This window comes from Somniosus microcephalus, chromosome 3 (genome assembly GCF_052327205.1).
Source record: "Somniosus microcephalus isolate GS21.2 chromosome 3, FLI_Smic_1.0, whole genome shotgun sequence".
NCBI classification, from domain to species: Eukaryota; Metazoa; Chordata; class Chondrichthyes; order Squaliformes; family Somniosidae; genus Somniosus; species Somniosus microcephalus.
In genome coordinates this window covers 237,613,207-237,628,763 of record NC_140989.1, presented here as the reverse complement: position 1 = coordinate 237,628,763, position 15,557 = coordinate 237,613,207, and the positions used below count along the sequence as shown (strand labels likewise).

Below are 15,557 nucleotides of genomic sequence, written 5' to 3'. Positions count from 1 at the left end.
CCCTGCACATTTTGAGTTGGAGAGGCACAGGAACGGAAATATATGAACCTTGGGAGCCCTCAGGTAAGTCCATAGATTTTTTCCAGATCAGAGGCCTCCACACACAGGAAGCCTCCGATCGGAAAATACGGCCCAATATGTTGTAAAAAGGAGCTTGAAAAGAGAAGAGGGTTGTGGCAAGGCAGAGGCTAAAGTAACTAAAATATTTATGGAAATTTGAACCATAAAAGGTTTTGTCAAATACCAATAGTATAATAAAGGTAACTGCAATGTCTTAACAAGTTAATTATCTTCTTTAATAACTTCTCTTAAAGTCATGAAAATAGATTTTCCGTCTTGCCAAATACATTTTTAACATAACATTACAGCCTCTTTTCTCTCTCCATCACACACTTTTTACATTCCTGAACTGACCACTTTTGGACATTGGCATTAATGGAGGGAGCGAGGGGTGGGGGGAAGGGGGAACAGAGCATAGAGGCGTGGAAGAGTCCACTAACCAGATCTGTACCCTTTGACACTGCAGTCCACTATGGAGCATATGGCCACAGTGGGGATGCTTACAGAGAAGCCGAAATTCCTTGGTCGTTATGCTGGCATGGTGCCCACTAGGACTAACCCTGATGGAGTCTGTTGAGTCAATGGAAGGGCACCTAACATGCATGGGACAGGCGGGTGCAAGCACAATAGGCACATCGCCAGCACCCAACTGCTCCATGGAAAATCTAAGGCCTGCTTGCCATTTTGAGCATTGCCCAGGAGCACCCCTTGACCCCGGCCATGTCCCACTCAGGCCCCTGTTTAAAGGGGCTGGTATTGATCGTGATTTTTTAAAATTATTATTAAAAGATATGTTCAGTATAGCCAGTTTTGGGGCGCTAACGTTAGCGCCTGCCCGAGGTTAGCGCCCGCCCCAAAGTTGCGCCCCCTTGCCGGAAATTCAGTGGCTTTGCCCTAAGAGGTTGGTGGAGCGCTATAAGAGGCGTTCCACTACTATCTTTAGGCACTAAGCCGGCGGTGCAGAGGGATAGCGCCGAGGCGGGGCGCAGCGCGGGTGCGGTCATTTTTTGATTGACAGCAGACCCCGTGGCGCCGACCAGCTCTTAAAGGGGGAAGGGACGATTTGGTCTGCTGCCACACCCTGCACACTGCAGCTTTGCAAATAGGCCTCAACACTGCTGCTCAGCCCCAGGGAGTCATGGCAACGCCAGAGAAGGCCCGTGAGCGTGCCCTGCGCTTCTCAGAGGGTGATCTGGAAATAATGGTGACAGCTCTGGAGAAGAGGCGGAGGATTTTGTTCCCAGAGACTGGGAGGAATCCGAACCACCAAGATTACACCAGAGCCTGGAAGCAGATCGCCAACAGGGTGACGTTCAACGGCGATGCCCCCAGGACCCACAAACAATGTCGTAAAAAATACAACGACCTGACCAGGATTGTCAGGGTGAGTACCCTTTCCAGTCTCCTCCTCATTCTTGCATGTACACCTGACATGATGGGCAAAGGGAGCTGAAAGTCCTAATGGCCAACCCTCAGCCAGCAGCTTTGGGACAGTCATGAGCATCAATTGCCCATTCTGCACTCTACACTCTGGCCAAGCTATTCCACCATGGGAGGCAGTGCACAGAACATCAGGGCTACACTCTGGCCAAGCTATTCCACCATGGGAGGCAGTGCACAGTACATCAGGGCTACACTCTGGCCAAGCTATTCCACCATGGGAGGCAGTGCACACTACATCAGGGCTACACTCTGGCCAAGCTATTCCACCATGGGAGGCAGTGCACACTACATCAGGGCTACACTCCGTACTTACAGCCCGTCCTTTCTCTTGCAGGCTAAAGTTGCCTATAATCGCCAGGCCCGTGCCAGGACCAGGGGAGGCCGCGCCAAGCTGCAGAAGCTCACTCGCCTGGAGGAGCGCGTGTGTGGGCTCATGGGAGCCCGGCTGATCGTGCCCACAGCGTGCGGAGTAGCCGACCCTCCACTGCCCGGCAATGGTAAGGACCTCGCCTTTTGGCCCTCTCGCGTCGCACTTGCGCATCCGAGCTACCTCCTTTGCCACTGTCCCACCAATGCGCTGAATGCCACCAGTCCTAACTCCCTCGCTGATGCCGTCTCCTCGCTCTGAAGCTACTCTTGTGCATTCCTGCTTTCAGCTGGTGACGACCAGGACCCTGAAGCTGCCAGTGACAGCCCCTCCGAGCAGGAGGAGGAGGAGGAGGAGGAGGAGCAAGAGCAAGCCGGACCATCAGGGGAACACTCAGGTCCCGCAGGAGAGGACGAAATGATTGACACGTCCTCACTGGACGAGTGCCTGGACCAACTGTCGCAGCGGATTGCAGCTTCTGGGACCAGTGGTGTCCAGCCACGCAGGAGTCGTGCGCGTGGGCCGCGGCCTTCCCCCCAAAGGATCAGAGGGGAGTGCAGTTGATCGGGACACTCGCCGCCACCAACGTGGCAAGGTTCCCCTAGTTCGGTCCCCTGCTCCCCAGCGGGAGCGTCCCGACTCCAGTCCGGACACCTTCACCTCGGAGGAGGCGCTGAAGCTGGACAAGATGGCCGAGGATTCGGACCGGCGCCACACGGAGCTCATGAGCGTGGTGGGGCACATGCCTGAGGCCATCGAGTCGCTGGCGACCAGTGTGCGCGAGTTCGGGGCATCAACTGCCGCGAGTGGCCGCATGCTCACTGATGCTGTCAAGACCCTGGCGGGTGTGATGCGGGCACACACCAGGACAGCAGGGGCACTCACTGCTGCCACACGCGCTGTTTCAGGCAGGCATCGCCAGGGCAGCCGCCGCGCTGGAGCATCCCAGCGAGCCGCCCCTCGGCTGATTGTTGCGGATCCTGCAGTGCGGGCCCGGCCGAGTGCCAGCGCGCCACAGCACCAGCCAGCGCATCCCAGACGCCAGCTTGCCCACATTGCGCCATCCGTCGCCACCACTCCCCCACTGGGGCGTCAAGGGCAAGCGGCTGGAGCTGATGTTGGCCAGGCTCAGGTGCGCCACTCAGCAGCCGGCCCCTCGATGCCCAAAGGCCGTGTAGGCCGCCCCCCAGCGGCATCTGGCGGAAGGACATCTGAGCCTCAGGCGCCTTCCCCCAGCCTTGCAGCAGCCACTGGGCAGAGCTTGCGAAGGAGCAGCAGGCCGGGCAGGGGAGGCAAAAGGCTGGACAAGGTCTCGCCCTCGCGGGCCACTCAGTAGAGGGTGTGGCCAGCTTTCGTTTTATATGGCGGTGGCCATCTTTCTTTTGCCCATGGTTGTTTGGTTCGTGGGCATATTTTTTGTGTTAAGGCCGAGGTTGAGTCCAGGTTTGTACAAATGTGGAGTTACTCCTCCCCAGTTTGTGGGAGTGAGTCGTTTGTTGGGCTTTTTGTGGGGCCCGTTGATTGTTTTTGGGGATTCATGTGGGAAGGGGTTTTCATTTTTGTGTAATAAATAATTATCTTTATTCATACAGTCTCCATGGTTGTTCTTGTTAGTGTTTGGTGGCTTCGCCGGCTGAGGGCTTGCGGAGCGGCTGCATTCATCTTCCCTCATGGCCACAAGGCATTCCCTGACAGGGGGCTTAGAAGTAACGTGTAATAAGGTGGCGTCGCGCGGCCCTTGGCCCTGGTCGCTCCCTCCTGGGAACGTACTCCTGCTCCTCCTCCTCCTCCTCATGCTCCTCCTGCTCCTCCTCCTGAGGTGCTGCTCCAACGTCAGGTGGCAGTGCCTGAGTCCTGCGGATAGCCAGATTGTGTAGCATGCAGCAAACTACCACAAATTGGGAGACCCGGTCCGGCGAATACTGCAGAGCTCCTCCGGAGTGATCAAGGCAGCGGAACCGCTGCTTGAGGACCCCAATAGTTTGCTTGATGATGTTGCGGGTGGTTTGATGGCTCTCGTTGTAGGCCTCTTCAGCAGCGGTCCTGGGTGCGCGGAGCGGGGTCATGAGCCAGGTACACAAAGGATAGCCTTTGTCCCCGAGTAGCCATCCTCTTGGGGGAGGCTGTGCCTCGAACATGTCATGCACAGTACTCTGCCGCAGGATAAACGCATCGTGGCTGCTGCCTGGGAAGCTGGCATTGACAGCCATGATGCACTGCTTGTGGTCACACACCAGCTGCACATTCAGAGAATGGTAGCCCTTCCTGTTGCGATACTGCTCGCCATGCTCCGGAGGGGCCCGCAAAGCCACATGCGTACAATCAATGGCGCCCTGCACCAAGGGGAAGTCCCCGAGTCTTGCAAATCCCAAGGCACGCTGATGCTGGCTCTGCAGGGCCATGGGGAAGGAGATGAATTGGCTTCTCCTTCTGAACAGTGCTTCGGTCACCTGGCGGATGCAGCGATGCACGCCGTACTGGGAGATGTTTGCTATGTCCCCAGCAGCGGATTGGAAGGAGCCGGTGGCATAGAAGTTCAATGCCACCGTCACCTTCATTTCCACCGACAGAGACGTCCTGCACCTGAGCTTTGGACGCAGATCTCTGCGAAGCAGGTGGCAGATCTCTGCAATCACCTCCTTTCGGAATCGGAGCCTTCTAACACATCGCGTGGCACTCATGTTTAGGTAGGAGCGCTGCTGGCCGTATAGCCTGACTGGGTAAGGCCTACGTGGCCGACGCCTGTAGCCCCCTCTGCCTCTAGCCAGGGCTGCCCCTCTCACAATGCGTCTGCGAGCCCTACGGACATGGCGCTGCAGCTCCGCGTTGGCACCCCATGCAACCCCCATCAAATCCTGGCAAACAGTCAAATTTCCAAAAGGCCACTTGCAGCGTCTGGCCTGAGTCCAAAAATACCTGAGCTGTTGCTGCTTGAAACCAGTTAGCTATCCTCCTTGTTGTGTGTCCAGAAATGCGTTGCACAAGAGTGTTTGCTGAAAAATGGCTGGGCTTTATACTGGAGGGTACGTCCCCTTTAATTTGCGCCCCCCGGGGCCCGCGCTGGTTGTGTTGCGTTCCTTTTTTCAAACGCTCTGGCCGCCAGCCGCACAATGGGGCGGTCCGACTGAAGTTTGGAATCGGGGCGGCCAAAGGGCGTTGCACGAGGATGTGACGTCATTTTCTGCGCGCGCATCCGGGCAGGCGCTAAACTTTGCGCCGGCGCTAACGGCCAACTTAATTTGGGGCGAGGCACAAACTGCGCTGCGCCCGGGCGCTACACGCATAGCGCCCGAAATTCACTTCTCTTAAGGCGCTAACTGCTGGCGCAAGCAACTGAAAATCCAGCCCAAGCTTTCTTCTTGGAGCCTGGACTCCACTTTCATCTATCTGGAGGCTGGTACTTCTCACCTCACTCAGCGTACCAGCCTCCACTGACTGAGCCAGGCGAGTGGGAACAGCCAACGCAGGGAGTTCTTGATCCTGGATCTGCCTCCCTGGTGACATTTACAAGGCATGGTAGAAACTCCTGCAAATGGGTCTCTGCCATTTTTTGCCAGCGTTCTGGTAGGAACCCGGTTGGAATTTTGAGCTCAGTATTTGTTGTAAATGTTCAGACGTGGTTTTTGGAGATCCTGACTTCCAAGCTGCAGAAAGCTATCTTGTCCTGCTTCAACATGCTGAGGGATTGGATTGAGAACAACTTATGTAGGAGTCTCACTGACTTTTATTGCTGCCTAGAGGTCTGCTCCGCTTCAGATCAATGGGCATGCTGAGGCTGGAATCGTCACAGGTGAGACCTTCATCTCCCAAGACCATCCTGCCTGTACACCGCTACCCCTACCACCCCTTCTGTGCAAATGACAGTAGACATGCCAAAAGGTGGACAGGAGCAGTCAGCTACTGTAGTTGTGGACTTGGCAGATGTAATGGCGGAGCCAGCTGACAAACCAGCACACGGAGATGCAGGGCAAACCAAATTCCAATCAGCTCCCACTGACACCCATCAGGCCATCTCCGACCATGTCCTTGCCCTGGTGAGCTATGCAGATTTAAAAGTTAAACATAGTTTACCAGCTTATAGGGGAAACGCTGAGGCAAAAAAAAACACTAACCTCACTTACATACCAAAATAAGGTTAAGAAACATGCACCACTTTGCTTGATCTTTGTCCTGAAAGTTTCCTTCTGATGTTGCAGAAGAAAGGCCAGAATCTTTTGGGGGGGTCAGCGGGGGTGTTTGGAGGCGGGTCGGCTGGGAAAATGTTTTTTTGACAGCGGGTAGGGAACCCGCTGTCAACTCGCCTCCACGCTAGTCTCCCAGATGTCGGGTCTGTCATTGCACAACAGACCCGACACCAAGCGGCGGGGGAGGCAATTGACATCATTAGATACATTGTTAAGAGCCAATTAAGTAGTATTTCATGGCTACCTTTCAATTTCACGCATTCCCAAACAGCTTCCCCACTGCTCGGGGATCATGTCAGGCAAGGAGGTCGGGTGTTGTGGCAACATGTGATGATTTCTTTATTTGACAGCTGCAAATGTTCTATAAAAGCTCCCATTTCATATGTGTTCACTTTCCAAGGTTAGAAGTTGTTACTTATTGCATTTGGAAGACAGATTGAGCTTTTTCAAGCTTGCAAGTGTTTGGAGCAAACTCTCTATCCAGTTTCACCTCATTGGAACAACCTCTCTCACCATTGACAGATCGTATCTGTCAACTCAACCTCACCTGCCATCTATTCCATCAGCATTGGTACCCTTGAAACTATCTCACCTTGGTCCTCAGAATCCCACCATGATCAGCCCCAACACCAGCAGCACCAGGCACACCAGCAGCACCAACAACAACACCAACCTTCTCCGCAATTAACTGATGCTGCACAGGACAAAGGGCATCAGCACCCGATCACATCGCTGCCCGGGATGCCAGGGGTGGCCTCAACATGGCCACATTTACTTCACTTGACGCTGTACATCCTAGCTGCCACATGATGCGACAGGTTGGCACCACCCAACACCAACACTATAAAGCTTCCCTACAATCCCCAAGTCATTCCTTTCACACTTATCACCATTGCGGGGGGCTACCGTTATGTCTCACCATTCACTGCAACTCACTAAGCCACTTCCAAAGGTGCACACAAATCTGTCCAAGAACACAAAGTGTTGAAAGTAAAGGTTTCAATGTTTGACACCACATTAACAGAATATTTACATGAACATTGCATTAAAACACCCAAGTGCCTACCCTTGTGTGCTGTTAACTGGTATGATTGGACTAGGATGAGGGTGAGTGTGAGGGGTGGCTAGTGAGATGGGGAAGTGATAATGTAGATAGAGAGAGATGGGTGGAGGTGCAAGGTAAGTTGGTGTGAGTAAGTATGTGCAGGAGTAGGGTAGGGAAGGCAGAGTGATGGGTATGTGATGAGTGGCATAGCTGGATGAGGTTGAGTGTGGCTTTGCAGTAACATTTTGTGATCGACTGAGATCATTGAAAGGTTTGCACCTCTGCAGCCTGGTCCTCCTGAGGACATTCCTGCTTGTGCCTTACAATGTGCAACCAGGCTGCAATGGTCTCCTGAGGAGGTCTCTTCCGCCCATTGGAAGGGAAGAGGACCACCCTGCGTGCTGTGACTCCCTCCATAAGCATATGGAGGGAGTCATGGGAGAGCCTGGGTGCAACTGTGTAGCTCTGTGCAGTGCTTGTCAGTGTTTGCAGTGCCTCATTGCTGCAGAACACTGACAGCAGAACTTTCGAAAATAAATTTGTGCATGGTCCCTTTAAGGAAACCGGCTGAGGACGCATCATCAAGTGACATCATCAGACCCGCTTCCTTCAATTGGCCAGGAAATGTGCTGGATGGGCTTAACACGCCCAATCATTGTAAGATCACTCTACAGAGCGGGCTGGAGCCAGCAGCGGGGTTGCACCCCGCCACTGACACCAGCCCCACCAGACCTGCCTCGGAAGGCAAAATCACAGCCAAAGAGCTTGCATAGAGCAGCTTTCATATCATTGGGATGTCTCAAATTGCTTCACAGCCAGGAAATTATTTTTGAAGTGCAGACACTGTTGTTATGTAGGCAAACTATGTGCACACAGCAAGATCCCACAAACAACAATGAGATCAATGACCAGATAGCCCGTTTTGGTGGTTGGCCAGGACAACTCCCCTGCTCTTCTTTGAAATGTGTAACGGAATCTTTCAGTTTAACTTCTCATCCAAAAGATGGCACCTGCGACAATGCAGCAGTCCCTGGGCACTATACTGAAATGTCAGCCTAGTTTATGTGCTCAGAGGTGAGTGCTACTATTGAGCCAAGCTGCCACTTAAGCTGGAAGCTCGGCAAAAGATAGGCAGGAATGGGAGTTCAGCTAATAGCAAGGACAATGCGGGGAAGGTGTTTTGTACCAGTTCATTCAGTACATGTACACTGGTGGCCTTATTAAAGGGCAAGCCAGCCACTTAGCTGAATGTGTTTCATATGATCATCTTGCACAAGATTCTTCCTCCCTGTAATGGTGGCTCTGCAGGGACTTCCTCAGTCAGTGTCTGCATCTTGTTCTGCCTATAATTGGCTTTCATGTTGCTCCCCTTCCATGGCCAAGCCTCTTTAGAGAACAAAATTATGCAGTAAGCAACAATAATCTTGTAGACCTTGGCCGTGCTGTTCTGTAATGCACTACCTGATGTGTCAAAGCATTAGAAGTGCTACTTCAGGAACTTCATGTTATGCTCTATGTATGATTCTTGCAGCTGCATGAACCTTGTTTCTTCTGTGCTTAGATTCCATCCACGTCTTGCCATTAGGCCATTAACCTCATCTAAAGCCTTAGCCCAGAGGGTTCAACCTAGTGCTCTGCCTTTGCCTTCAGATAAATGCAGCACAGACGATTGTTTTTGTGACTGCTGCCTGGGAAGCAGGCATTGATCCAGTGTTGATCCTCACCAACCAGCTGTGCATTGGTGGAGTGGAGCCCCTTCATGTAGGCAAAGGGCCTGCATCTAGTGCCCCAATGGCCACATGGTACATCAGTGACCCCCTGCACTTTGGGGGATTCAGCAATGTGATGAAGTTGGGAAGCCCTGTCGTGCTGCTGCACCTGGTCAGTGGGGAAAGTCATGACTGCATTAACCGTGCTGAACAACGCATTAGGTGGCCTGAATGATGCATCTGTGTAATGAAAATTGGCTTATGTTGCAGATGTCCCCTGTAGTAACCTGGAAGGAACCAGAGCTATAAAGTTGAAGGTAGTGCTGACCTTGACTGCCAATAGCTGTGCCATCCCAGTGGGTGAGGTTGTCTGCAAGTACGTTTACAACCAATAGAACAGCTCTGTCCCTGCCTCCCTGCTGAACCTGCAAAGGTTGTTCTCCTCAATCATTGCCATATTACTGTGCCTAGGTCTGTAGAGATTTATGTTGGGTGCACCCCAATGCTATCTGATCGCCCTGACATCTCTTTTTAATCAAAGCTAGTAAGGGAGGACCACTGAATCCAATCCCCATAACTTTGAGCTCAATTGCTATCTAACTGTTCGTAGCAGTCCAGCTTTCAGAAATGCCTCGCATCCCACCCAGAATGTAACTGGCCTTTGCGTGTGCGTAGAGACACTTACACATGCTCAACACGTTGAATTCAGACCGTCCTGCATGCTGGTGACTGGACTATTTAGCCTGCTGGTGTTCTGCTCTTTAACTAGTTTGGTGGTGAGGCCCTTCTTTCTTTTCTGTGGACAACAATGAACGATGAGTGAAAAAAAGAAGAAAGTCAATGGCTAATAAAAAATGGAAGTATGAATCGTGATGATGTGAACATAGTTTTGACAACTGTTGCTGCAGCACAGGAGCTTAATACATTAATACGAGTGGTTAGTGTTAGATCCGTGTATTTTGATGTTGTGTGTCCTTCAATAACTAGACACGAGACTGCAGGGAACAATCAACAGGTATTTACTGGATGAGGGTTACTCTAAAACTAAACATGCAGATCCCTACTCAGGGTTTATATACAGGTGTGGTCACTGCCGGTACTACAGTATACAGGAGCTGTAAAAAGTAGTTCTCCCCTTAAAGGTACATACACTACAATTCCTCCCCTTTTAGATTGACAGTACCATAACATTCATTTAACAATTAACAGTTTTAACATGCACATTAACTGAAAATAGTCCATTTATAAATTCAGTCTTTGGGGCGGTTTCCTGATCCTTTCTGGATAGTGCCTTTCCTGAGTGTCTTGTTCTTGGTGTGGAGGCCCCCTGTCATCAGTTGGTTCATCAGCTTCCGATGCTACTGTTTCTGGGGTAGATGCTACCTGTATGTCGGGTTCATCACCAGGTGCGCGAGACATGGGGTTGACTCGTTCCTGTGACTCTAGGAGCTGGTCGACATGGTGTCTCACAATGTTCTCCCCAACATCCACTGTGTACATTAGTGGCCCCTGCCATGTGCATATCATTCCTGGTTGCCATTTCTCTGTTCGGTAGTCGAGGGCCAAGACAGATTACCCTACATTGAAGCTCCTTGTCGGCTTCTCATTGATGTGCTGGAATTACTTATTCTCAACATCTCTTCGTACATTTGTTCTGAGCAAATCCAGACAAGATCTCAACCTTCAGTTAAAGAACATCATGGCCGGGGTCTGGTTGGTGACTGCATGTGTCGCATTTCTGTAGGCTAACAGGAAATTGTCCATCTTATGCTGCAGTGGAATGTCGTAATCGCACATGGCCCTTACTGCTTTCTTAAAGGTTTGTACAAACCTCTCAGCCAATCCATTTGTGGCTGGATGATACGGGGCGGATGTGTAATGCCTTACCCCATTCCTTCTCATGAATCTTCGAAACTCTTCGGACACAAACTGTGGTCCGTTATCAGAGCAAATCTGCTCTGGCAAGCTGTTCCTGGCAAATATGGTCCGTAGGACTGCAATAGTTTTCTCCGTGGTGGTGGACGACATTTTGATCACCTCAGGCCATTTCGAGTGCGCATCCATGGCTATTAAAAACATTGAGTCCATGAATGGACCAGCAAAGTCAATATGCACCCGTTGCCATGGAGATGAGGGCCACTCCCATGGGTGTAGAGGGGCATGTGGTGGTGCATTTTGGACCTTCTGGCATCCTGAGCAGCTCTTTGTCAGGTCCTCGATTTGCTGATCGATCCCCGGCCACCACACATAAGCCCTAGCAAGGCTTTTCATTTTCACCCCTCCCAGATGGCCTTCGTGAAGCTCATTGAGCACTCTCTCCCTTAACTTGGGTGGAATTACCACTCGGGATCCACACATCAAGGTTCCCTGGCATACTGACAGCTGTTCTCGTCTGGATGAGAATACTGGCAACAGTGAGTCGCCATGTGTTGGCCATCCCTTCACCGTCAAGTCATATACCCGAGACAGTGTCGGGTCATTTCGGGTCTCCTTCTCTATATCAGCGTTAGTTACTGGCAAGCGTTCAATTATAGTTGAATGAAATATTTCGACAGGGTCCACTGCTGGTGCTTCCTCCGCAGTAGTCAGTGGCAGGCGTGATAGCCCATCAGCGTTTCCATGCTGTTTTGTGGCCTTATACTCGATTTCATATTGGTTCACCCCTAGAAAAAGGGACCACCATTGTAGCTGTTGCGCAGTCATCACCGGCACGCCCTTCTTTGGATTAAAGATGGAGACAAGTGGTTGGTGGTCCGTCAGCAAGGTGAACTTCTGCCCGTGCAGATAGTGGTTGAACTTTTTCACTCCCCACACTAGGCTGAGGGCCTCCCTTTCAATCTGGGCGTAGTTACGCTCGGCTGAGGTTAGTGACCGAGACGCAAAGGCTACCGGCCTCTCTGAGCCGTCCGGGAACTTGTGCGACAGCACCGCTCCAATGCCATAGGGTGATGCATCACACGCCAACCGAATTGGTGGTGCTGGGTTGAAATGGGCCAACACCTCTTTTGATGTGATCAATTATTTGCACTTCTGGAAAGCTTGTTTACATTTGTCATTCCACTTCCATTGTACCCCCGTTTGCAGTAGGGTGTTCAGTGGGTGTAGCACTGTAGACAAATTCGGCAAGAACTTATGGTAGTAGTTCACCAGCCCGAGGAACGACCTCAGTTGTGACACATTTTCCGGTGCTGGAGCCTTGACTAGTGCCTCAATCTTTTCAGGGGACTTATGTAACCCCTCTTCATCAATAACGTGGCTACAATACGAGATCTGCTTCTGGAAAAACTCGCATTTGTGGCGATTTGCTCGGAGCCCATATTCCTTCAATCTAGTGAGCACCTGCTCCAGGTTGGCAAGGTGAGCACTGTCATTTTCGCCCGTGACCAGGATGTCATCCAAATAACACTGGGTCCATGGAAGCCCTTGCAGGACTTGATCCATTGCCCTTTCCCAAATAGCCGGAGCTGATGCTACCCCGAACACCAGCCAGTTGTATTGGTAGAGACCTTTATGAGTGTTGATCATGAGATACTGTTTTGGGGCTTCTTCTACCTCCATTTGCAGGTACGCCTGGGCCAGATCAATCTTAGTGAAGTGTTTCCCTCCAGATAGCGAGGCGAAAATATCTTCAATCCGCGGAAGCGGATATTGTACCGTGTGAAGGATTGGGTTCACTGTCACCTTAAAGTCCCCACAGATGCAAACTTTCTTTGGTTCCCCAGGCGTATTACTCAACGACCTCTTCATTACAGGAATGATGGGTGTGGCCCACTCGCTCCAGTCCATTTTTCACAGTACACCTGAACGTTCCAAACCTTCCAGCTCTGCTTTGATGGCCGGGCGGATCGCATAAGGCACCGGTCTAGCCTTAAAAAACTTTGGGCTTGCATTTTCCTCTATTTTGATCGTCGCTGTTATGCCTTTTAGTGTTCCAAGCCCCTCCTGGAACAATTCTTGTGCATCAGTTAGCATTTTTGACAGTCGTCCAGGTGTGGCATCATCGTCCTTTTTAGCATCTACAGTCAGTGCTTGTATGGAATGCCAATCTAGCTGTATCTTCCGGATCCATTCACGTCCTAGTAGTGGTGATCCTCCATCTGGCAATACATATAGGTCCATTTTTGGTGTTTCCTTACCGTTATATACAACGTTCACCCTTATTTTTCCTTTGGGGTAGACTTTTTGCCCCGTGTACGTCTTCAAGACAATCTCTGTGTCTCTCAAGGGTATATGTGAGAATAGCCACTTGTAGTCCCTTCGGTTTATGACTGTTAGGGCTGATATGTGTCCAATTCCATTTTCACTTGGACTCCAGCTATCTTGAGCGTGACCCAGATAGTTTGATGATCCTCCATTTGGATCACCTTATGTAGTTTCAGACAACCCAGCTCCTTGCTTCCGGAGTCTGTATTACTTTTCTGTTCGTCTGAACTACTCTCCATCACCTTATGTACCTTCTTGTATTTCTCCTGTGGAGATTTCTTGCTGCTGGTTTTCTTTCCCGACCTGCAGACTCTTGCTATGTGTCCTACTTTTCCACACTGTCTGCACACTTTGTCCTTAAACCAGCAATCATTATGGTTGTGTGTTGTTCTGCCGCAGCGATAGCACTTCACTGTTCCGTATGACATTTCATTTGTGCCATATTCTTGCGGTCTCCATTGTATCTCTGCAGCACCCCGTGCGGCTGCTTCGTGTGATACTGCTATGCTGAAAGCCTTGTCCAGTGTAAGATCCTTTTCTGATTGAAGCCGTTTCTGGGTTCCTTCACCTTGAAGCCCATACACAAACTTGTCCCTTAAAGTATCTGCTAGTCCCGTTCCAAACTGGCAGTGTTTCGATAGCTTGCACAGTTCCGTTAAATACTCAGCATTACTTTCATCTTTATGCTGGTTCCTTTTGTGAAACGTAAATCTTTCTGCTATCAGCAGCGGTGTGGGGTTTAAGTGGTTCTGTAGGATTGACACTATGTTTCCAAAATCCTTGTCTACTGGCTTCTCTGGGGTTACTAGGTTTCACAGTAAGCCATACGTTTTTGCACCCGTGGAATTCAACAATACCAGCGCTTTCCTCTCATCTGGCACTTCATTCGCCTTGCAGTACACTTCTATGCGTTCGACATATATTGTCCAATCTTCGACTTCATTGTCAAATGCTGTGATACTGCCACTCTTCGGCATCCCTGGGTGTGGTTAGACTGGCTCAAAATGGCGTTTTCCCACGCTTTCCCTTCTTCTTGCGGCTCAAAATGGTGTTTTCCCGCGCTCTCCCTTCTTCTCCGCTGCGGCTGCTCGGCCCTTGAACACTGGCTGCGCTCTGCGCGTTTCCCTTTCTTCCCCGCTGACGCTGCTAGTCCCTTGAACACCGGCTGCGCTCTGCGTGTTTTCCTTCGCGCCTCTCTCTCTTCTCCCCTCGACGCCATTCGGTCCTGAACACCGGCTGCGCCCTGTGTGCTCTACCCTCTCTCTTCTCCCGTCGATGCTGCTCGGCCTTTTCTGTGCCGTCGGTCGGCTCTAGCCGCCGCTGTCCGGGAAGGGTCTGCACCGCACCTGTTGCCAGCCCGTTTTGCTGGACCACCGTGACTGGAGAACCAAGCCCAGCTCTCAACAGCCTCCCCTGCGATGCTCAAATCTCTGGTGGATGACTGGGCGGTTGCTCGTGGTCGACGCCCGTGCTTCTGGCCTCAACTTTCTTCCACTGTTCTCCAGGAGCGAATCCCTGGGAGATAATGCAGAGTTGCAGGTAGGTTCGAATCTGCCTCGTCGCCACTGTTAGATCCGTGTATTTTGATGTTGTGTGTCCTTCAATAACTAGACATGAGACTGCAGGGAACAATCAACAGGTATTTACTGGATGAGGGTTACTCTAAAACTAAACATACAGATCCCTACTCAGGGTTTATATACAGGTGTGGTCACTGCCGGTACTACAGTATACAGGAGCTGTAAAAAGTAGTTCTCCCCTTAAAGGTACATACACTACAGTTAGGATTTGGAATGCACTGCCTGATAGGGTCGTGGAAACAGATTCAATAGTAGCTTTCAAAAGGGAGTTGGATAAATACTTGAAGTAGAATAAATTGCAGGGATATGGGGAAAGTGCAGGAAAGGGGAACTAACTGGATTGCTCTTTGAAATAGACACCGCAGACTCGATGGGCCAAATGGCCTCCTTCTGTGCTGTACTATTCTATGGTTCTATGATTCTATATACAATTGGCAGACAAGACTGATGTGGGAGCTGCTAAATGGTTCCAGAGATAATTAATAGTAAGAACAGAAATCTCCAGAAACACACACAACAGGTCCATCAGTAGCTGAAGGGAGAAAAGACAGGTTAATGTCCTGGTCAGAATGGGGGAAGTTCTAATGAAGGAACTCCAATTTCAAACACTGACCTATGCTTTCTCTGTTCACATACTGATAAACACACTTAATTAATTTCCAGCCCTTCGTTTCTGTTTCAGATATTCAGTATTTGCATTAATTAATATAGATAAAGAAATATAGAGCTTCCTACAAATTCCCTGAACACATTATTCGGCAGCCAGTAAGATATATATTTGTCTTCGTCGCATCTCTTCATTTACAAGTTATGAGAGTTGCACAAAGTCTTATTTGGATACAAGAAAACTTCCTAAATGTAATGGTGTTGCCATTAGCACTTTTACATTCAGCAACCGCTCCTGCTCCGAAAACACAGCGAAGACCTTTCGGCTTCCCCGGGACCTGTTGATTGCTTCTTCAAATT

The 15,557-nt window shown here is 50.6% G+C and overlaps 1 protein-coding gene across 1 annotated transcript; it reads left to right on the top strand.

The window, feature by feature from the left end:
• Nucleotides 1-1,123: 1,123 nt before the first annotated feature.
• Nucleotides 1,124-2,599, top strand: LOC147121767 (uncharacterized). Its single transcript, XM_085977701.1, has 3 exons — nucleotides 1,124-1,444; nucleotides 1,838-2,000; nucleotides 2,160-2,599. Exons 1-3 carry the CDS (start codon nucleotides 1,199-1,201, stop codon nucleotides 2,432-2,434), a joined length of 684 nt encoding a protein of 227 aa, XP_085833827.1. The 5' UTR covers nucleotides 1,124-1,198; the 3' UTR covers nucleotides 2,435-2,599.
• The last annotated feature ends 12,958 nt before the right edge of the window (nucleotides 2,600-15,557 follow it).

Coding starts and splice junctions, on each gene's coding strand:
- LOC147121767 (XM_085977701.1), top strand. CDS start 1,199: ATGGCAACGCCAGAGAAGGCCCGTGAGCGTGCCCTGCGCTTCTCAGAG. Junction 1,445..1,837: donor ACCTGACCAGGATTGTCAGG/GTGAGTACCCTT, acceptor TTTCTCTTGCAG/GCTAAAGTTGCCTATAATCG. Junction 2,001..2,159: donor CCCTCCACTGCCCGGCAATG/GTAAGGACCTCG, acceptor TCCTGCTTTCAG/CTGGTGACGACCAGGACCCT.